The sequence below is a fragment of the Odontomachus brunneus genome, unplaced genomic scaffold (assembly GCF_010583005.1).
Source record: "Odontomachus brunneus isolate Ranch 3 - 2012 unplaced genomic scaffold, Obru_v1 Obru_scaffold_001, whole genome shotgun sequence".
Lineage (NCBI taxonomy): Eukaryota > Metazoa > Arthropoda > Insecta > Hymenoptera > Formicidae > Odontomachus > Odontomachus brunneus.
The window spans coordinates 7,424,553-7,448,707 of NW_022639451.1; the positions used below are offsets into that span (position 1 = coordinate 7,424,553).

General features: G+C 27.7%; 1 protein-coding gene across 3 annotated transcripts in view; it reads right to left on the bottom strand.

The window, feature by feature from the left end:
- The window catches only part of LOC116847065, a 122,599-nt gene that overhangs the window by 13,930 nt on the left and 84,514 nt on the right, over positions 1-24,155 (bottom strand). For 2 of the 3 annotated variants that reach the window (XR_004378667.1, XM_032821695.1), the window contains exons 5-8: positions 21,444-21,891; positions 11,581-11,708; positions 5,978-6,097; positions 3,524-3,541 (exon numbers count right to left, since the gene is read on the bottom strand). Coding sequence is in view for 2 of the 3 variants with exons in the window: in XM_032821695.1 (XP_032677586.1) it covers positions 3,524-3,541; positions 5,978-6,097; positions 11,581-11,708; positions 21,444-21,891 (714 nt within the window). In the remaining variant the exon portion in view is untranslated. The remainder of the gene's footprint in view (positions 1-3,523; positions 3,542-5,977; positions 6,098-11,580; positions 11,709-21,443; positions 21,892-24,155) is intronic. The other variant, XM_032821817.1, reaches the window with a different exon arrangement.

Below are 24,155 nucleotides of genomic sequence, written 5' to 3' on the forward strand. Positions count from 1 at the left end.
TATATATATATATACATACATATATATATATATATATATATATATATATATATATATATTTATATATATATAATCATGTATGTATATATATTAGGGTTGTCCTTATTTACTTTTGGTTAAAATTTTTTTTTCAAATTTTTCCCGCGGCACCCTCCAAAAAGTTTCCATATAACAAAAAAATAATTCTTATCAAGTTTGAGTTCGATCGAATAACGAGAACCCATGGTCGTTAAACATTGGAATACCCTTATATTAAGTTGTCTACGTTATCAATATGGTTTTTAAAACGTGTTTTCCACAAAAATCGTTATGGAGGACTTTTCTTTTTCCTTTCTACATCGTTTGAGATCTTATAGTCTTATTTAAACAATTAGATAAATTGTTGATGACTAAAAAATAAAAATAAATAGTTATTGCATTTATTGTTTGAGCTACAACAAATCATGTATAGAATATAAAAGTTGCAATAGTATGTTTGGAAGACAAAATAAGTGTAAAACATGATACCTTTTTTTTTTTATTAATACCTACCTGTTTTTATTAATAAAGAAACATTTTTAATTAAATATTACATAATAATTAATCTCGTGGTTTTAATTAAATATTACATAATAATTAATCTCGTGGTTTCTAATCTTATGCTGGGAGGGGACCATAGATGTACAGTCTGTTTGATAAGAGCGTATACGGCAAAACTTAATAAATAATTTGTTGAAATAATTTGGAATAAAATACACATATTACTTGATGAGAATTGTGATGTTTTATTATTAATAACTTGTCCAGTCGCTTTCATTATAAATAATTGCCTGGCATCTCAGAGGCATACTTTCAACTAATTTTATGGCATATTCTTGAGGTAAAGATCTCCATATTAATCGAATTTGTTGAACTACCTTTATAGAAATATCATACTAAGAATCATTGATAATTACTTATTATCTAGTATTTTTAATACTGAAAATAAGTAATTATCAATGATTCTTAGTATGATATTTCTATAAGGGTGGCTCGCCGAAAAACGAAGCGCGGTAACGGGTTATAGTGAAATTTCGGTAGAATTCTTCTTGTGGAAAAGATTTCACAAATTGGCGTTCTGTGAAAGACTTATCGTCGAAAAACTGTTCATTAGGACGCTATAAATTTATTCTGACCGTATTGAATGTTTTCAGTTGTTATTTCCATGAAAATGCGGCTAATTATTTAACATTAAATTGCAAAAAACAAGCATGAAATATTATTTTTAAAAAAAGATTATGATATCACAAAATTCTTTTAACAATCTATCCATGGCACGAGAAGAGGTCAAATGTCGACAAAATATCTCTGACTTTTCTTTTATTATATAAAATATTTGGACTAAATAATTTATTTTTGTAGTTGTATTAAATAATATTATAAAAAAATAAAAATTACTGCTTTGGTTGCATATGGGAACAATAAGAAACATTTAGTATCAGTTGAAGAAGTAGCGCAGCAGCTAAAGTGATTCACTAGAAACCTGAAAGTATATGCAGTTCTCGAGTTCGCGTCCAATTAGTACTGAGTAAATTTTCTGGTGTAAAAATAGTGAGAAATCAATTAAAAGACCTAAATTTTATTTAAAATCAACATAAACTAACGTGTGAGTTGAAGATACATCATAATAAAAAATTACAAGTTGAAGATACATCATATCAAAAATTATTTTTTGTACAAGATTTCAATATTTCCAGAATTACCCTTACAGAAATATTATACTGAAAATCATTGATTAATTATTTATTTTTAGTATTAAAAATGTGTTTAGTAATATTCTGTGATTCAAATACAGCTTTTAGTGCTCAAGTATTTCAATATTTAGTGTTATAAATACTACTTTATGAGTGATTTCAATATTTAAATATTGACATACAATACTTCGTTCAGTGATAAAATACTTACATATAGTATTAACAATATTTAAAAACTAATATGTAATACTTTGCTAAGTGATGAAATACTTACGTAAAGTACTGTCAAAATTTAAAGTATTAACCCAGACAGCACACAATATTAATGGTAAATATTTATAAATATTAATGATAAATGTTTATAAATATTTATTTCAAATTATTTTTTTTTAATATTATATAAATATTTTATAAATATTTTTTTATATATACATAAAAAGAGAGAAGAAAAGAGAGAGATGAAAACCTTTATTCAAAATATTATTAAAATATAAGCTAAATATCTGAATATTTTATACAATATTTTATATATTGTACAATATGTGAACAAAAAATTAATTTGTAATAATATTTTGTAAATATTTCTATAAATATTACGCATGAAAAAAAATATAATTATTTATTAAATTAATGAAGAAATAAGAAAATCGAAATTTAAATTGGTAATGTACACTAAAAAAAAAACTAACAGTAAGATTTGAAACGGCATATAAGGAGCAAGCACGGATGTCTTAGTGCCACAAAATACTAATATTACTTTTTAATATTAATATGATTGTGGGAGGATAACATTGTCCAGTATGTTAAACGTATCAAAATTTTTTTTTCAATTATCGTACGCGGAGAATCAACCTTTGGAAGGTTGATCTCTATGAAATATATAAATATATTTTTTTAAATATTATGATTTTCTCATTTTTCATCTTTGCACAATAATTCTCAGTATTTGATTACTATCAATATTTAACAGATTTTATTATCAATATTCACCAGAAATTAAATACTGGCCAAAAAATTACTGAATTACTGGTAATACTTAATCACTCTAATAATTTTTCAGTATTTCTTAGTATGATATTTCTGTAAGGGTAATTCGTTGAGTGACCAAATTTTCTTTTTACGAAGTTTAAATCAAGGACCAATAATTAGTCCTTTAAGACGACATTAGACGCCTTAAAGACGTCTTTAAGACATCTTTTTGTTAAATTAATAGGATGTTCACAAATTTTTTAGGCGTCTTTTAGACGTCTTTAAGATGTTTTAATGTTCTCTGGGATGTTTCAGACAAAAGACTTACTTTTCTTCTTAATGTAGCATCATTATGCAATAAAACATGGAAATTCCCATGTAAAACATAGAGAAATCAAATATAATATTTATGGACACCGCGAAAGCCTCAAATATTAAACGGTGATTTCCCTTGAAGAAAACGAAGGTTAACCAATTTTCATCAAATGCAGCGTCATAGGATTCGAAAAAAATGTTTCAGAAAAAATTTGTGTTTTTAGACATAGAATCTGAATCTGTAATAAAAAGTTGAGGTTCCTATTTAACATTTTAAAGTTACTGTTTATCCCACCCCCGGGGAGGGGCGGGAGGCGGCTAACTTTTACGGAATAGTATTGCCCCTCGAAAATATTGAGGGTTTATTTGGAACATTTTTTTCGTACAATGCTTATTTTTCCAGATATTTTGCAGTCTCAAGTTAAAAAACTCACCCTGTATACATATTCGTGTGTTATTAATAACGCAGTATCGGAAACAAACACAGACATGCATATCATGCAACGCAAATACAAATATATACTTACACCAATCGAAATTACGACCTACGAAGGAAACAGAAAAGAATATGAGGATTTATATGAAGGAATATATCTACAGAGATACATGTATAAATATTCGAACATATATAAATATTCGAACACTATGAAACTTGATGAATAAATACTCCGTATACTTTATATCTGAATATTAATATTAGTTACTGTAACTACAAGCAAAACTACGAATAATTTCTAAATTTATTTATAACTTTATGTAAAATATATAATTATTTTTATTTTTCTGCACACAGTACTATCTTGCAGGCAAAAATGTTAATTGCGGATATAAGACATGCTTAGGTAACGCGTTTGAAAAATTGTAAAATGTTAAGAATATCTTCATAAATAATTCTTGAAAATTAATATAAATAAATTTATTTCCTTACGATGACTAACTTACGATTATCTTGTTTGCAAAATAACAAATTATCGAGAAATATATTAAGAACAATTATGATAATTTATTTGATAAAAAAATGGTAATAATTCAATTGATTGGAAATTAAGAATTTTTATGCATTGACCTTCAAAAAATACTAAAATCTTAATGATTACATCTACTGATTTTAATTGAAAATTTTAATGTAAAGGGAAATTATCCTTAAGGGGATACTAAAATTGATGACAAACTCGAACTATGTCGATAACACAGAGACGATTATCACTAACATAATCATGCTATTCTTTTCGTGTTTCTAGTACATATAGAACTTATGTAAATGTGTGTTACTTTCCCTTATAGAAATATCATACTAAGAATCATTGATAATTACTTATTTTCAGTATTAAAAATACTGGATAATAAGTAATTATCAATGATTCTTAGTATGATATTTCTATAAGGGTTGTTTTACCATATTCAACAGAAAACCTAACCACGCATATGTAGAAATCTTTTTGCAAACTTTTCCGATATTTCTGAGCTTCTGAATTTAGATGTGAAGATACAGCAATGTTCTTCAAAAATTTTTCTGTTTTCTTTTTAAACAAAAATTTTAAATGTAAAATCTCAAGCTGTTAGTTAACATAATATTTGCCTAACCCAACCTAACAAACACAATGCTACATGTAACGTACATGTTAGTTATAATTTCCTAATCAACAAAGTAACTGTTATTTAACATACGTGTTATATAACATTTACATTGTTAAGTAGGATATTACAACTAACATATATATTACGTGAAATGTTGTGTTTGCTAGGAAGAGTTTCTGTAACTTCTACATGCCAAAAATATGAATAATCCAGACAGAAAAATTTTAAAGTATTGTTGTATTTTCGCATCTAAATTCAGAAGCTCAAGAATATCAAAAAAATTTACAGAAAGATTTCTACACATGCGTGATTAGGTTCTCTGCTGACTATGGTAAAACAAACTAACATTCATTTACGTTCCCTCATTTAAGCTCTATATGTACAACACGAAAAGGATAGCATGATTATGTTAGTAACGATCATTTTTGCGTTATCAACATTGTTCAAATTCGTCATCATCTTCAGCATTCCCTTAATATATAAAAGCTAACTATACTACATTATCGAGAAGACTGACGTTAGAAATAATATTATTGGCCTGGTTTACATCGTCAAAACGTTAGTACACGTATTAAATTTGATGTGCACCAATGCTTTAATACAGATGTGTTTACATCGAACGTACTAAAAGAAAAATACGCATTTAATTTATGTCGATTGCCTCCTAGTGGTGGTATTTGGAATTGCAATTTGCTTAAGATAGCTTTGTTCGACAGTCAGAATGCGTAATTTTAAAAATGTTCTTGTTTCTTCTTCTCTCTAACTTATAACCTTTTTTACAAGACATTTTACTATAATATAATTTAAGAGAAATCAACGGTTACCGATAATACCGATTTTAACTAGGTTTCCTTCAATATTCGTTTCATACGTTTACATTGTTATTTGTATCATTTGATACGCGTATTAGTTTAGTACGGTACTCTTACTTGGTACGCTCGTACCGTACCTATTGATCCGTCAGTGTTTACATTGTGCATATTAAATATTTAATACGAATTTGATACGAATATAGTATCTGATATCAAGTGCACGATATAAACCAGGCCATTATACATAGATTATATTTTTATTTCAAAAATCGTCGGGAGAATTCCATTATGCACTATACGATTCAAAAAATATTCAACACATGTAGGACATCGTACATAATGTGTTATTATTCGACAATGTAAGATAACAGATTTTCTTTAATTTTTTACATTTTTACAGCTTTATATAAATTTTTTACAGCTTTATATAAATTTTTTACAGCAGATTTTTTTTAAAGCTTTATATAAATATTTTAAGAAGATATTCCTGCGTTATGTTATCGCAATATAATATTTGTGTACTGGATATATCGGATAGCACAGACATGTTATTCTACCGTTATTGCGATAGAAATATGTTAGAATACTCACCTAACGTGCAATTAATTTCGTCTGTTGCGTCCCAGCAATCTATCTTTCCGTCGCATCTCCTCTCCAACGGAAGGCAGGAAGTCTCGTTACCGCACTGAAAATGTGTCTCCAGATTGCAGACTGAAAAAGAACGTGTAGTACTGTGCGATAGCATCACATTCTGCTCGCCTCATGTATTTTGTATCCGCATACCTTGAGGTGCTCGGTATGTCCATATTAAATATAGCAAGTAGTTCTTGTTATAAGCTCAAATGAATAATTACGCACGGTTGATACTTAAAAGTTCATAATGATTATACGTTTAATTAAATATAAATATAGTTTAATTTGTATAAAGATTGAAATCATAGAAGTAAGGATTGAAGAATAATTTAGGATTAGTAAAATTTGGAGAAATCAATTTTATCATCTCGTGAAATATTAATTTTTCCTCTCTTCCTAAGAAACAATGAATATTATGTACTCTTATCGCTGTAAAGTTATACTACAATATCAAACGCCGCGGTTGCGGCACCACTCCGAATACATATCAAATAAAAAAATGTGATCGTGTAGCTTATCTGGAATTTCTGAGTCGATTGATCTTCCGAGTCAAATATCTGAAGCACGAAAACTATGATCGAAAATCTGTGATAATAGTTTCTTTAAATAATATTTAGCGCGTGCGTAATTTACAATAAATTCAATTAAGATTGGTGCAAGCAATACGGAAATCTCGAAATCTCGCCCGCAAAAAAATCCTTTTATTTTCACCAAGATTTTTCAAATTCAGATCAGTCAGACGTACGCACACAAGCGAAGCAAGTTTATCCATCAAGCCGCATTTGCATCGCCAAGCGATTCAGCTTCAGATATATGCACGCCCACAAGCGATGCCAGTTTATCTATTTGCAATATATAGGTTGCAATAAGCAGCATATATCTATAATGCTTATCATCAATTCACGAATTTACTAGAGAAGAAAATACATGATCAACCATTAGATATACATATCAAGCTGTATTTACAATTTCACATACATTTCCTTATAGCTTTATATTAATCTGCGTTTATGATATCCGCGATTCACATCGCAAACGTGTAATTTAAATATAAAATTAATTAGCAAGAAAGAAAAGATTTTCGCAGATGAAATATTATAAAGATTTCCGTATAGACTGCACCAATCAGAATGGACACATATTACGTGCGCAATAAATCGATTCAATTCAAACATGAAATCAATCATGTATCTTTTCGTCTAGCATGAACTTATAAATAAAACAATTTCATTGATAAATTCAATAAAGTTCAATGATAACGACCGCGTTCCGATATTCAATACTAAAGATCTATAGTTTGTGTCACGTATATTATAGAGTTTCAATATTAGTAATGAATATTGGAACGCAACCTGCAAGTTCACATTAGAGGAAAAGATACATCATTACACGGAGAAAATTTTATATTAAAATGTACTACAAATATAGAGGTCCAGTCAAATCATATTCTATTACCAATTGCCAGAAAAGTTAGGAAAATCATATACTTTACAAAAATTAATAAAATACAATTTTACAAGTTAAAAAATTAGTGAAAAAGTATATATTTATTGTGAAGAAAATTTAGTAATTGAAAAAAAGAGATAATAATAAAAAATATCTTCATTTTAAAACTGCTTATTTAAAACTGCTAATAACAGAATGTTTAAAATTACAAATTTAAAAATTACATGTATATCTACGTTAAAGATAAGCACAGATATACAGGGTATAGATATCCCGGACTATCATGATCAAACTTTGCGAGAACGTAGATTGAAGTGAGCAAGAAAGTCCCGTGCTGTTTTACGATAGAGTAAACTCGGATATAATGGCCATACCAGAAAAATGGTCAAAGGCTATAATTTCTCTATGTATGTAAATTGTAATATAACATGCATTTTTATTTTCGTTTTCACTATTTGTTTATAAGTACTATTATAATAGTCTTTCACTCACATTTTGGGTAAGATGACCCACTATCATTCTAACATTTATAAAACAAAAGTCATTATATTTCAAAAATTACTTTCAATATTACAGTAATTAAATCTTATGTGCAATATGTTTTGATCAAAAATTGGATTTAAAATTTAAGTTTTGTAATAGAGGTTTCTGTTTTATATATATATATATATTATATTTTTTTCATAAATAATATATATTAAATATCTTATACTAAAATGAATATGTCAAATTATGTTTTTTTTTCATTATTTTATTAAATAATAGGTGCAGAATCTTGAACATAAAATATGTATGGGTCAACTATTCCTTATGGCCATCTTGTCTTAAACATTTAGGTAAGATGGCTAATGCTCATATTTTAATATTTTTATAATAAATAATTTCACTGAAGTATTTTCCTGTTAACTTTGATGGTATTATATAATGCAGGCTTCAGTGAAATAATGTGCTAAGTGCTATTAAGAAATAACAATAAAAAATGTATTTTTTTTGCATTTAAAAAAAATATGGCCATCTTATCCGAGTTTATCCTATTCACAATAGTTTTCGAGAAATTAATTGTCGAAAATTGCGTGAAAAAGGGAGAAATGCTCGAGCCGTTGAAGTAGCTCGAGGCCTAGCGCCGTTCATCCGAGCAAAAATTAAATGTAGTGATTGTCTAGTAATAACCCAGAAAAGTTGTGTCTTACATCGCTACTAGCTAGTAGTACTAGTTAGATACTAGCTAGGAATGTAACGCTCACTTCTCCTAGTGGGTATACCAGAAAAATTAGCCAGTAGCTAGATACAAAAAAATAACTTGTAACTATATAGCCTGTACTAAATAGTGACTAGGTAGCAAAAAATAACTTGTAACTATATAGCCTGTACTAAATAGTGACTAGGTAGCAAAAACAAAAAAATTATTTCTCTTCGATGATTTCTCTTTTTCTCTATATCAGGGAATACCTTATAATCTTTAGACAGTTTTCTTATCTCAGAATTTCTGTATCGAATGTCTAGTAACTAGATAAATTTTTTAATTAGATTTTTTATCTATTCTCTCTCTCTCTCTCTCTCTCTCTCTCTCTCTCTCTCTCTCTCTCTCTCTCTCTCTTTAGAAAAAAGTGATCCAATGAAGTTTGATTTCTTATAATTCTTCTTCATTACGTATTATTTCTATTTTATTGAAAAAATTCATTTTATCTTCCGATTTGAACTTAAGACCTCTGGCTCTTGAGTCGGCCACTTTACCTGCTAGATTAGTATAATCGGTAGTGAACGTTTTATATTAGCTACATATGGTTTACTCAACGCTGTTTTATCTAATGACTAGACGAAAAAAATTACACAGTGACGAGATGAAAGATTCGGTAAATTCTGAATAGAAATTAAATATTAAACACTGTCTAGTAATATAACTAAGCGCACATTTAAATATGATCCACGTGTATTAAAATTATAAGAGTGGAGTTTGTTATAAACAGGGTATCCCGCGTAAGACGTACAAAAAGAAAAATATAAATAGAACACATAAAAATGAACAAAAATTGTATAGATCATTTTTCAAACAACTACGTAAAATTCCGAGATATTAATTAAAATAGTTGGGCATATCAGAGCGCGGCGACGCGGCAGGCGGGACATACGGCTCGTCGCAGCCGGTGAAGAAAATGGAAGAACGCACATGTACACGGACGCACACACGGAGCTACTCATTTCAGTATGTCAAACGGCCCACCTCTGTGGCCTATAAGATAGGCCCGCGAGCAATCGTCCATTTTCTTCACCGGCCGCGGCGAGTCGTATGTCCCGCCTGCCGTGTCGCCGCGCACTGATATGCCCAACTATTTTAATTAATATCTCGAAATTTTACGTAGTTGTTTGAAAAATGGCCTATATAATTTTTGTTAATTTTTATCTGTTCTACTTATATTTTTCTTTTCGTACGTCTTACGCGGGACACCCTGTATATTTATATCATTTTTTCTTGTCCGATCAGATAAAATATTGGATTGTTACAACTTATAATTACACATCAGTTTTGTACATAAAATATGCGATTAAAGCAATATAAAAACCAATAAACTGAAGCTTTTATAATAGCAAATAATAGAAAAGCTGATATAAAGAAAATTATAGGTTATAGAACTGATACAATATATAGAATATTTTAATGTGAAACGAGTCGCACGCGAATAGACGCGACCAGTTTGCAACACTTTATGATATTTAAAATATAATCATATGATATTACAATTTATTCGGTTTTTTAATGTTACAACGTTTTATCGGAATTATATAATTATTTAGTAATACAGTATTATGTATGCAATTATTTTATGAGAATAATTATGCAATTATATGATTAATAAAATTTTACATATAACAATGAGAAAATTTTTTGATATAAAGTTTCTCATATCAAAACTTGCTACTTTCACTTTTTAAACAGATTTTTTGTTTTCACTTTTTTTGTGATTTCACTTTTCTTCGGAAAAGCTGAAGAACCGAAGTATGAAAATAAATCGAGAGAGAAGTATAACTTATATAAAGAGAGAGAAATATTATTTATAGTATAGTAGTATAGTAGTATAGTAGTATAATATAATAGTATATAAAATTGTATTATCTGTTGTCAAATCATACATATTAAAATAGCTGATTTAGACAACTTCTCTCCTTGTTCTAGTCTTTAAACTTTTTGTCATAGAATTTTTGAAATTTAAGATCGATTTTTTTTAAACTTTGTACCTAGGGATTTTCCTAGTCGCTGATTACAAATCAAAAGAAAATCGAAATTTTAAAATCTATACGAGTTTATACCACCTTAAATTTTAAAAAATTTAAAAATTTTGGTTTTTATTAAGAGTAAGATTTAGTGACTCAAAAAATTCCCACGACATATTATAAGAGATATTCAAACTATTTATTTAGATTTATAATAGAAAATATTGATTTTTCCTTTTTTTTTAAATTATAAATTTATAATAAAAAACAATGTAGAGAAAAAATCTTAAAAATTCTGAAAAATACTTTATGGTATCCTAAATAAGTGCCTAATTACCTTGACTATTTGACTATTTTGACTATTTGTTTACTTATAGTAATTATGCAAATAAAAACTTACGGTTGCTTACTTTTACTTACATTTTGGTTTGTTTTTTTAACTGCACTACTGAACTGAGGCAATAAGTTGAAGTAAGACAAGTATATTTTTTCTTACTCTAACTTATTGCATCTGTTCAACGGTACAACTGAAATAAACAAACCACTTGTATATGTATCAGAAACTCTATGAAAATAAAAAAAACGGCAATTAACCCTCCAGCTGCTTAACTCGTGATTTACGCGGGCTGTAAATTTGGCTCTTTTTTGCGCATCCCACAATTTCCGCGGGCAAGTGTTTTTCAATATGCTTTTCCCAGTGTAAGCTGCGTCCGTTCCTTTTATTCTGTTCCTTTGGCTTCATTACCGTCGTACTTATATATATTTTTTTAAAGGATTTTTCAAAAAAATTATCTTACTGGAGGGTTAATGTCAAGAAATTCGTAAATAAAATAATAACAAACTAAGAGAAAAAAGTGGGTCGCTGAGCTACCCCTATCATGCCGCAAAGGATTAATTTCACTTACCACAATCGTATTCGTCCGAATGATCATAACAGTTCATGTGACCATCGCAATGCTTCTCCATAGGGATACACAAAGTGTTAGAACACGTAAACTCGTTCTCCAGACAGTGATGTTCTATCTTTACGCATCTTTAGCAGACAATAAACAATAAAATGAAATATATAACTTCATTGTATGAAGTGCTTTCTCTCTAATTAATATAATATTATAATTAGAGATAATAATATAATTAATATTATACATTATATAAAGATTTTTTAGGTTGCTAATTACGAACTCATTGTCTAAATTAGAGAATTGAAAATGGCGGACCTAATATAATCGACTTGAAATTATGAAATTTACGTAACCTACACTCTCAAGAATATTTATTCAAATCTGAGGTTATTAATTATTAATTTGTTATCTAAATTAGAACATTTAAATCGGTGGATTTCAAATAGTCATTTAAGAAATAAAATGATGACATATTTTTCATCGAATTGTACATATAATATTTGACGTATTTTATTATATGTTCGTTGTGAAAAATAAATTACTGAAAATGACAAAAAGATCTGTTCGCTGGCATTCGAGAACTTGAACTTTTATAGTGTACATCAAGAGTATAAAATATTTTTAAAGTTGTTATGAATTGTAATTCATAACAACTAGTATTGTACTGTAGTACAATACTATTTTTTTATTTTTGCTACACAGTTTAAGTTTTTAGAAATCACAGAACATTAGAGAAATTCGAAATAGGAATAGACTAAGTGATGCTGCAGTGATCGGAACAAATGAGAATCCGAGAAGACAAAGTCTGAGAATAAACCGCATGAAGAAGAATTTTCCAAATCAGAGAAAAGATGATTTCTACGATTGCTTTCGTCATAGGGTAAACTTAGGTATTATGGCCATACCAGAAAAATGGCCATAGACTATAATTTCTCTAATAATTACAAAACATTGCGTTTATGTAATCAGTCACAAAGATAATCGATACTTATCATAGTGTATGTGTGTACATTTTTCGAAATAGCAAGATTATGAATATTATGCTATATTTTTATTTTCGATTGCCTATAAAATTTCTCATGTGTCCACTAAAACTTACTATAACGTCGAATAAATTACAGTTCAGCTACCGCAATCAACGTTAGATATGTGAATTAGATATGTAAGTTGTAATATAACATAATGTATTTTTATTTCCGTTTTCATTATTTGTTTATAAATACTATTATAAATACTATGACCGTCTTTTACTCACATTTTGGATAAGATAGCCCATTCTCATTCTAAATATTTGAACATTTATAGAACGAAAGTCATTATGTTTCAAAAATTACTTTCAATATCACAGTAATTAAATCTTAAGTTATTAAATCAATATATTTTGATCAAAAGATTGCATTTAGAATTTAATTTTTGTAATAAAATTATTTAGAATTGTAATAAAATTATTTAGAATTTAAGTTTTTATTTTATATGAATAATAGAAGTTTCTATTTTATATGTGCATTATATTTTTCACAAATAATATGTATTAAATATCTTATATTAAAATAAATATGTTAAATTATGTTTTTTTATTAATTTATAAAATAATAGATACAGAAACTTGAACATAAAATATTTATGGGCCATCTATTCCCTTATGGTCATTTTATCTGAAACATTTAGGTACACTGAAAGAAAAATATAATGATTTTAAAAAAATATTATTTGAATTAGAAAAACAATTTGTTTCAATACGTTTAATTAAATATTTATTTCAATATAATATTAAATATATTTAAATAAAATATGTATACATTATAAAGAATTATGTATACATTACAAAATTTTTGTTAAAAGTAACAAATTTTTAATATAAAGTAAAGAAATACTTATTTCAATATCTTTTAATATTTAATTTAAAAAATTTTAGATTTTAATTTAAAGTCTTCTTAAATCCAAATATTGTAATTTTAATAATAATAAATAATTTCTTTAAAAAAATAAAATATTTTTTTAAACAAAACAAGTAAATAAGTTTTTTAAAGGAAGAAAGTATGTTTCTTATCTCAAATAACAAGTATTTTAGATTAATAACGTACTCAAGATAGCACAATGAATTCCTAAAGTATTCCTGAGGTATATGTTTGCTGATTTTACTTGAAAACTTTAGATTACTTGATTTCAACGTTACATCATATTTAAAAATTTTCACTGGCACTGATGGGACTCGAACTTGGACCCTGGAGGCATCTCTGAGATTATGAGTCTTGTGCTTTAGTCACTACACTTCTTCGATCGATATAAAAGTCTAATATTTTGTCTATATGTCTATTATGTGTTATAATTAACACAGTAATATAATTTTTTGATAATATAATTTAATAAAATGATTTAATTTTAATATTTTTTCACACGATGATTATTTTTATGATTTCTACGTAAACTTCTAGTCCTTATTTATTTTTCTAAAGAAAAATCTCGTAATATAAAAATATATTTTTTTTATATCAAATTTGTTGAATACACCTTTCTTAAATTATAACTTTGAACAATATATTTTATTTTTATTAATAATAATTCCTTATATTGTAATTATATTTTCAACAATATATTTTTTATTATTAATAAACAATATCAACCAATTCATACATTATATGTAAACAAGCAGATTTATTTCAAATTAAAAAAAATTTCATTGTTTTCAGCTGTTTATTTAAAGAGAAAACCGGTTTATTAAATTGTAATATATATCTTTTTTATTTTTAAATGCATATTTTATTTAAAAAATTTAAAAAATTAAAAAAATTTGATTTTAAGTAATAATTATTTTGTAATTCAATTCATAATAATCATAATAATAATAAGTAATAATCATTATTTTGTAATTCAATTCATAAATTATTTCATATTACAAAATATTTTTTTAAACGAGATAAATATTTATTTCAATCAGCAAATTTGATATTAAAAAAATATAATGAAATATGTTTTTTCATTTTATGACATTTTTCTCTCACAAGGGGACCGTACATACCTAATGTCACGGATTTTGATGAACTTTTTTTTGGGTTATTCTAAAATACTAATGTACATTCTGTGCAAAAGGATTTTTGTTAATATTTCTTCGTTTCGGAGAAAAAAATTTACAAGTGCTATATGGGCCAAGCGAGTGACGAAAATCTCAAGTGCTTCAGTGGCCTCGATAGTTAAGGCGCAGTATGTCACCTTTTGGCTCGGATTCAATCCCCGAGCCATCCAATTTTTTTTTCGTTTTATTGTTATTTTTTTCATTCAAATTGTAAGACAAGGGCACAATGAACACAAAAGTACGAAAAAGGAATATATTAAACATGATTATAAATGACAAAATATTTAAAAATATGTTTTATGAAATTATGTTAAAATTAAATTATGTTAATCTTATGTTTCACTTATATTTGACGCTGTTTTTTCCATCCTCTGAAATTTCATATAGTGTTTGTTTTACTTTATAAATTTCTAATGTAAATTCCAAAGAAAAGGAACGGAATGATCCAAGATAGTTAGCAGATCCATGGCCGTTTACGATTACTTACTTTTGTCACAAAACTGCGTCTATTTGCTATGAGTGTAAGAAATGAAACGGTAAAATCGCTTCAAATTTAACGATTATCTCCAGTATACAGCTTTTGAGAAGTCACGCGTTAACATTGTCAGATGCATGTGAGCTTAGTTTGAACATCTTACTTTGAAAACTGGTTAAAAAAGGGTAATATATAGTTTGGCGCAAGAAAATTACCTCATACAAGTTACAACACGTTTACCATTCTCCATATTCTGTAAATCTAATACGAAAATCGGTAACGCATCTGATTTCTCGCATTCCGCGTCTAAACTCTCTCATTTAAATAATGTAACAACCGGTACTCAGTCTATAATAAATCTACGACTGACCGTTTCTAGATGTAATTTAAATATATTACTAAATGATTCGTTAACATTCAAATTATTAGAGAGATTTCTTATACGAGTGCGTAAGCCAAACTAGAATATTTCACGTGTTCCGATATTCAGGTTCGCCCAAATAAAGACAACCGTTGCAGGATTTAAAACTATCTTGGACCGTTCTATTCCTTTCCTTTGGAATTTACGTTAGAAATTTATAAAGTAAAACAAACACTATATGAAATTTCAAAGAATAGAGGAAACAACGTCAAATATAAATGAAACATAAGATTAATATAATTTTAATATTAACATAATTTCATGCAACATATTTCTTAATATTTTGTTATTTATAATCATGTTTAATATATTCCTTTTTCGTACTTTTGTATTTATTGTGTCCTTGTCTTACAATTTGAATAAAAAAAAACAACAATAAAACGAAAAAAAATTGGATGGCCCGGAGATTGAACAAAAGAGCCAAATCGAGCCAAAAAGATGACGCCGTGCCTTAACCACCGCGGCCACTGAAGCACTTGAGATTTTCGTCACACGCCTGGTCTATAAGGCGCTCGTAAAATTTTTTTCTCCGAAAAAGGTATTGACAAAAATCCTTTTACACAGAATGTATATTAGTGTTGTAGAATAACTCAAAAAAATTTCATCAAAATCCGTGACATCAGATACATGCGGTCCTCTTATCAGTGTAAGATATCCAATGCTTGTTTTGATATTTTTGTAATAAATAATTTTACTGAAGTATTTTCCTTCTAACTCTGATGGTATTATGTACTGTAGACTTCAGTGAAGTAATATGCTAAACGCTATTAAAAAATAATAAGAAATATATCTTTCTTGCATTTTAAAAATGTATGGCCGTCTTATCCGAGTTTATCCTATGACCACGCATTTTCGTGCAGCAGAATTACCTGTCTAGTTCCATTGCCGTTAAATGGTTCTTTTTGCTCAATTGCGTGATTCAAATTATTCATCTGTTGTTGGTAACGCTTGGAATAGCTTCATCAAGTTTGAGCAACTCATAATAAAGAACATCTTTGAAATTTCATCAAATACACAGGAACACTTTTTTAACATGGCTCACGAGATAAACTCGTTATTTACATCTTTTGGATTTATCGTATAATATCCACTTTTCATCCCCCGTTACAATTTTATGAAAAAAATCCTTTTCCTGAAGAAAATCCTTTGTTTGAATCGTGACAGCAGGGACATTGCCGTGTCACAGCGTCTCACTTTGTTTCTTGAAGCTGAAAACATGAGGGACTCAACACCCTGCCTTCTGTATTCTTTCAAGCTTCTTTAAGCGAACGAAAATAGCTTATTGAGTTATACTGAGTTTCTTAATAAATTCTTACTGCGTCTCGCAAGGATTTTTGTTCAATAGCTGCTATAATTTCTCGTCCTCATTTTTTTTCAACATTCCACTGCATTCTACATTAGTAAGATCAAAATTGCCACTTATATTGTAACTATACTCTTATCAATATATTTTTTTCTTATTAATTATTATTATTAATTATTATTATTTTGTTTTATTATTAATAATATCAACCGATTCATTATATTTATATTATATTTAAATAACTAGATTAATTTAAAATTAAAAAGAAATCTTATAATTTTCAGTTGCTTATTTAAAAAAAAATTGTTAACCCTTATTGTGCACACTTCAGTAGAATCGCATAATGGGCACACTGGGGTCTTCCGCGACCCCAGTTACAAAAATGCTGCAATAAAATTATTCGCTTTTTTTATTTGAAAAAATTCCAGGATATATTTGAAATATATGTTTATATGACAGAATAATTGTTCTAAACGAAATTTGATTTTAAATGAAGAAAAAAATTTGGAAAGTCTAAGAAACGTGAAAAATGACTTGATTTGCTCAAAAAATCATAACTGACACAATTTTTGATATTTTTCAAGGTAAAATTTAAAAAAACTACTCTCAAGACATATCTTTTTAAGAAAGAAATTAGTACAATAGCAGGATTTTCAAAAAAGGTATTTATTTTGAATATCGAAATTAGGATTTTTGTAAAAAAAAGCAAACAGTTTTTCCAAAATATATAGATTTATTTTATTATATTTTATTTTATTTTATTTTTTATTTTATTTTATAGATTTATTTTATTTATTTTACTTATTTATTTTTTCTAGGTTTTGTTTGTGAAGTTTATAAGGTATGAGATAAACAACTTTAAATATATTACAACTTTAAAACACTTATAAGTTGACAATGAATGGAGAAAATATATTTAACATAAAAAATTTATAATAATAAAATGAGAGTTGAAAAAACTAAAGAACAATAAAAAAGAAGAAATAAAAAAATAAAAAAACAAAAAGTAACGAAAAATCAGAAAACAAAAAATATAAGATATAGAAAAAATATAAGAAAAAAATAACTAACAAATAATAAACTATCGTCTCACTGCATTCACGTCGCGATCTTGGATATATCGACCCAACTAGTAAAATAATATTTTAAAAACATTTTAAAAAATATTTAAAAAAACGTTTCTAAAAATAATGGGATAAGTTCCTTTTTCTCATTAAAAAAAAAAACGTTTTTTTAACATTTAAAAAAATGTGTTTTTAATATTTGATAAATATTTGTTTGAACATTTAGGAAAATGTTTTTGTAATGTTTAATAAACGTTTGTTTTTATGTCTAGAGAAATATAAAAATATTTGTTTAAATACTTAAAATAATTTTTTTATATATTAATATGTATTTTTCTAACAGAAACTTCGTAAATGTCAACATTCATTGATCTTACTTGAAATTTAACGCTTAGCTGGCACTCTGGGGCACCAGCTTAATTTAACTTAATTCAGCTTCAATTTACTCTCCCCAATAGTGCGAAAATGATACTTGTGCCATCATTTATTGTTTGTCCAAGGAACCCTCTTTCTCCTAGATTACCTAGCGTAATTCTAGCGTCAATCTAGCTATGATATTCGAGTGAAATGAAGTAGCGCTATCAGAGAGCCCAGTGTGCCAACTATAATTATTCGAAATTTTTTCTAAATTTTTCCTATTGGTGTTTGTCATCAAGGCGTAAAAAAAGATAAATACATAATGTTGTATGGTATTTAATTGTTTCTTTTTTTCAAGAATGTATCATATTATTCCGGTTTTATTCGATGGAATATCAGTTACAGCTCGCCTACAGCTACTCGAGGAAGATCGTGAGGATAATTTTTGTAAATTAATCAAGTAAAATTTACTCATATCTAATAAATAAACAAGTATATTTTGAAAAAATAAGTAATATTTTTTTGGCTGAAATTCGTCTTTTTAACACTCCAAATAAATACCTTTTTTGAAACGGCCTCAAAATATAAACGACTATTAAAATATTTTTTCCTTAAAGTATTATATCTCAAGAATATAAAGTTAAATTTTTAGTTCTTAATATGAAAAAATGGAAGAGTTATGAATTTTTTAGTGAAAACAGTTATTTTTTCGTTTTTTTACGTTTTCGAATTTTTTTTTCATACTCAGTATTACATTTTATCAAAATAACCTATGATATCTTTTAAGTCGATATTTGAAAACTATTTTGGAATTTTTTCAAGTGAAAAACATCAATAGCTTCACGCAGCAAGCATTTTAGTGATTGGGGTCTCAAATAGCTCAGTGTGCCAGCTATGTGTTATTATGGCGAATGTGCCAGCTAAGGGTTAAATTATTTTATTCTAAATGTTATGTCATATTTAAAAAGTTTTATTAGTACCGGAAGAGGGGGATTCGAACTTGTAGCTGAAGGCACTTCTGTGGATTGAGTTTATTGCTTTAGGCATTACATTTCTTCAATCAACATATGTTTTATATTTTGTCTATATATGTTGTAATTAATGCAGTAATATAATTTTTAATAATATGATTTAATAAAATATAATTTGAGTTTAATAAAAATTATTATATAATTATTTTTCGTACTTTTATCGCTAATTTAATCCTTAACTAGTAAGATAAAGTCTACGAAACCCCGCACATTTCATTTTATTACCTTTAAATTTTTATAGTAAAATTTTTTTACTGTTAACTGTTATTAAGTAAACAAAGTTATAAAATATTATAAAATTTGAGTAATTATAAAAGAATACAATTAAAAAAAAGAAAAATTCATCTTATCACATATATATATATAAGATTTAATTAAATTAATTAAATTTATGTATAAATATATAAAAATCAACGCTCTTACTAGATACCAGATACTAAGCGATAGAGTATCTGTCTAATGTAACCATAAAATGTAAACGAAATTAGCTAATAATTTCTCACGAATTCTTAGAGTATCCTATGTAACGATTCGCGAAGTATTCATTATGATGAACTTCCGAGGAATATTTTAGAATAAATTAGAATAATAGACTCGGTTAATTCTTCAGGAATTCTTCAGATATTCATTTTGCTAATTCTTTAGGAGTATTTTTTAAAAATAAATTCTCTATAAACTTCTATTCATCTCTGTGCTACCAGGGTAGTGTTATTGCGTAACTGCGGGCTGCTAAACTAATAATTTTATAAGTCATCCTAAAAATCCTCCAGCTAATAGCGAAGATATCAAGAGGAATTATTATATCTACACTGGCCATAATACCACTCCTTCCTCTACTTTTTAAATGAGCTTTTTGAATGAGTAGCTTTTCCAAAGGTTTAATATTATTGGAATATTTGGAATGAATTATTAATGTAATATAAATGTTTAATAAATATTAAATAAATGCTTTTCTAAATATTGTTTTAAATAAAGAATTAATGCAATCTAAATGTTAAATATATGTTAAATAAATGTTATATAAATATTTTTCTAAATTATTATTTTAAATTAATAATAAATGTAATATGAATGTTTAATCAATATTGAATGCATAGTGTTTAAATATTATTTTAACGCGCATTATTTTAACATATGCATGTTATTTATTATACGTAACATTATTTTAAATAATGTTTTAATATAAAATAAATATTAAATAAATGTTAAATATTATGTAAATATTTTTTCTAAATCATTAATTTAAATGAAGAATTAATGCAATAGAAATATTAAATAAACGTTAAATAAACGTTATAAAAATATTTTTTTGAAATCATTATATTTAATGAATAAATAATGTAATATAAATATTTAATAAACATTAAATAAATATTATTGATACAATAATTTGCGCAATGTAATATCAATGAAAAATAAATATTTAAAAAACTTTTTAAAAGCATTGTATGCTGATTAACACGTTGACTGCCACGGTAATTTTCAGAATTCCGATCTCAGAAGCCATTTTGATTTAATCATATGGACAGACCATGAAAGAACTACGAGATAAATTGTAGTCGCCCAACCAAGAAGGCTAACTACGATTTATCTCGTAGTTGGCAATCAACGTGTTAAGGAGAACGCGCGAGGCAAGAATAAGTTTTTTCTTTTTAGATATAACATTTCGATTTCTTTTTTGTCAACTTTGTATCCTGCATTTTGAATTTTCCTATTTGGACAACGGATTCGTAATCAGAAAACTATCTATATCTATATTTTTGTAAAAAATATGATTTATGTGATTCCATTTCCGCAAATATATTTTGTCGGCTATTTTGAATTTCTAGCCCCAAAAACCTTAATATTCTAATTTTTATGTTAAATTCTCAAGAAGTGTTTGATTTATAAAGACTTAAAAAGTTTTTTTATAAAGATCTGTTGGAGTTCTCCGGAACCCCCACTTGGTCATCCACAAAAATGATAATGATCATGCGAGGGTTACTGTTTGTTACTGATACTAATTACTGATACTTGTTATTATTTGTTACTGGATATGGCTGATAAACATCCTTCTCATTAAAAAAATGTCAATTATCATCGAATAATTCATGAATGATAAGTAATAGCGATGGAATTGATCAATAATAGGTATCGACGAACCTGAAAGCGTCCACATCGAGACGATGGCATTTTTGCTTATTGACGGTGCAGAAACCGGCACATCCGGTGGGATCCTCAGAGTCATGGGGGATTCTGCATATCGGCACTTCCTCGTCAACAAGGGCAACGCACACTTCACCTTCGTAGCAGTCGTCACAATATCTGGTCGCATTAACGTTCTGACTCGCATTTTTCATTTCCGCGTTGGTCGACGGCGAAGAGATCTCCGGAAATGATGGGTCGCCTTTTAAAAGGGCACTCATGGTGAACGCGTCGACACTCGTCATCATCGTGGTCACAGTTGTTGAAGTATCGGTTGTATCTACCAAATTCGGCTCATCGTTGGAAATTACGGGCGTGAACGACTCGCCGGATGTAACGTTCTGTTCCGTCAAATTGTTCGTCGACGATTTCAGGTACTGCTGGATGATTTGAAGTTTTTCTGGTTCTGTAAAGAAAAGGCGTGACGCTCAGTCATCCAGCCAGAAAAGAGAAATCCTTTATCGTGTTTCTTCTGGAAACGGAAATATGAACTAGTTGTACTGAGGACTTTTGTTGTACTCTTTTGCAAATTAAAAAGTTCAAACAAAAACCTCGCTTCTCTCAAATATTTATCCACGAAAACAAATTTTGTATGAAAATTAGGGAGAAAGTTCATGCTGTTGAAATATTGAATTTTATTTCAAATATCTTAATACCGATTTTATTTACTCTGTTCAAATTTATTATAAAAAAAACAAGTTTATCAATAATTACAAAATTTACAATTTTGATAGGGAGTATCGCTATATTCTGTATGGCTTATTGTACACTCATTAGTCCGATTTGATAAATGCAGAATTATACCGGAGAGGAGTCACCAAAGAAGAATTATCAGAGAGAATGTTCAAGATATGTAAAAGCGTGTCTTTCTCAAATTTATGTATTGTGTTTTTAAGTTTTCATTTTAATTTATTATTATAGAGAAAAAAGAATTATAAAACAAAATTCCGTTTAGATTTTATATTGAGAAAGCGAAAAGAATGGTAAGATACCCTATATGAATTATCATTTATATGAAATATCATTTATTAAAATGATGCATTCGCTAATGTCGGCACTATCGTCTTATCGTTCGAGCAATTAAAAGTATTTGCATCCAGCTCATTCCAACCAATTCATTCAATTTTATACGTGTACCACAGACTTTTCTGTCCAGATAAACGGTATGTAAAGGCAACAACTTTACTAGACGATTTATAAAAATTGCATCCTTTATGAATAGTTCATATGATACTTATTTATCATGATACTTAATCCATATTTATCATATAAAATGACAAAATAGAAATTCGAAATTTAGAAGAAATACGAAACATAATACAACGTATCACGTAAAGTATCACGTATCACGTAATGCGAAAGTTTGTGTGTAATGTTTAATAAATCTCTTGTTGCATCAATATAACAAAAAAAATTTGTCATTATATAATATAAATTTAATGTATTTAATTAAATACAATATATATTTGTTTCATAAATTTAAGTAATTGTAAAGTTTTTATCGATTGTCTCACGTTCCAATAATAATGAAAGTTTATCTGAGTAGGTTTCATGATTCTCGAAGTAGGAATCGCTAGTTTAGAATTCGCTATAGTCCTCATTTTATTTGGAAGGGTGCGAAGAACAATTCGAAAACTTTCTTTGGAACTTTCAGGATTGCAGATATACCTCAGTCGTTCCCGAGAGACAGACGGTCATTGGCTTTTGCCACTTTTCATCGTGCACGACGACGCACTTATACTACGTGACCGCGCTTCAACTCAATCGACCGCGTGAGCGAGCGAACTACGGTCGAAGGAAACATTCTGTTGACCCCGCGGTTAAATTCATCTCGTTGGAGCAATTGCTACGCTTCGTCGAATTAAACCTCAGCCGTCAGTCTTTCCCGTTGCTGGCGAGCTGGATGCAAATACTTTTAATTGCTCGAGTGATAAGACGATAGTGCCGACATTAGCAAATGCATCATTTATTACCATATAAGGTGTCTTACCATTCTTTTCGCTTTCTCAATATAAAATCTAAACGATGAAATATTGAGATTAAATCTTGTCGTTAAAAAAAAGTCATCATCTCTATATTATTAAAATTACTTTTCGTTGAGAAAGAAACTCTAAACATATGACAAGATCAAGTCAGATGTGATTCATAAGATTGTAACACTTGTAAAAGGATATAAATTAGATAGATATATTTTGATAGATTTTCTGCTCAGTGGCTATCCAGCAAACAATGACATCAAATGACGTCTTAGTGACGTATTATTGACGTTAGAGACGTTAATAATACATCATTAAGACGTCATTTGATGTCATCTTGTTTGCTGGGTAGCAGTATACGCAGAAATGCGTCTTTATACAATAAGAAAAGCCGAAAAAGGAATACAATTAATATGCAATTATTGTAGTAATAAGAAGTAAACATTTTTATTAAAATTATAGCATAATAAATGAATATTTCTTAAAATAAGCATATTTTAAACATATGCTATTTTTATAATAACATTATAAGGTATAGATTAAATATTTTCTATTAGTTTAGTATTTCTGTCCGGGAATTTTCATATCGATACTGACCACAAATAAATATCGTTTAGAAAGTTAGTTTGCGCAGACATTTTTTGATAGTTACCTTGTTCATGAGATTTTAATTTCGGATAAGATGTTGATAATA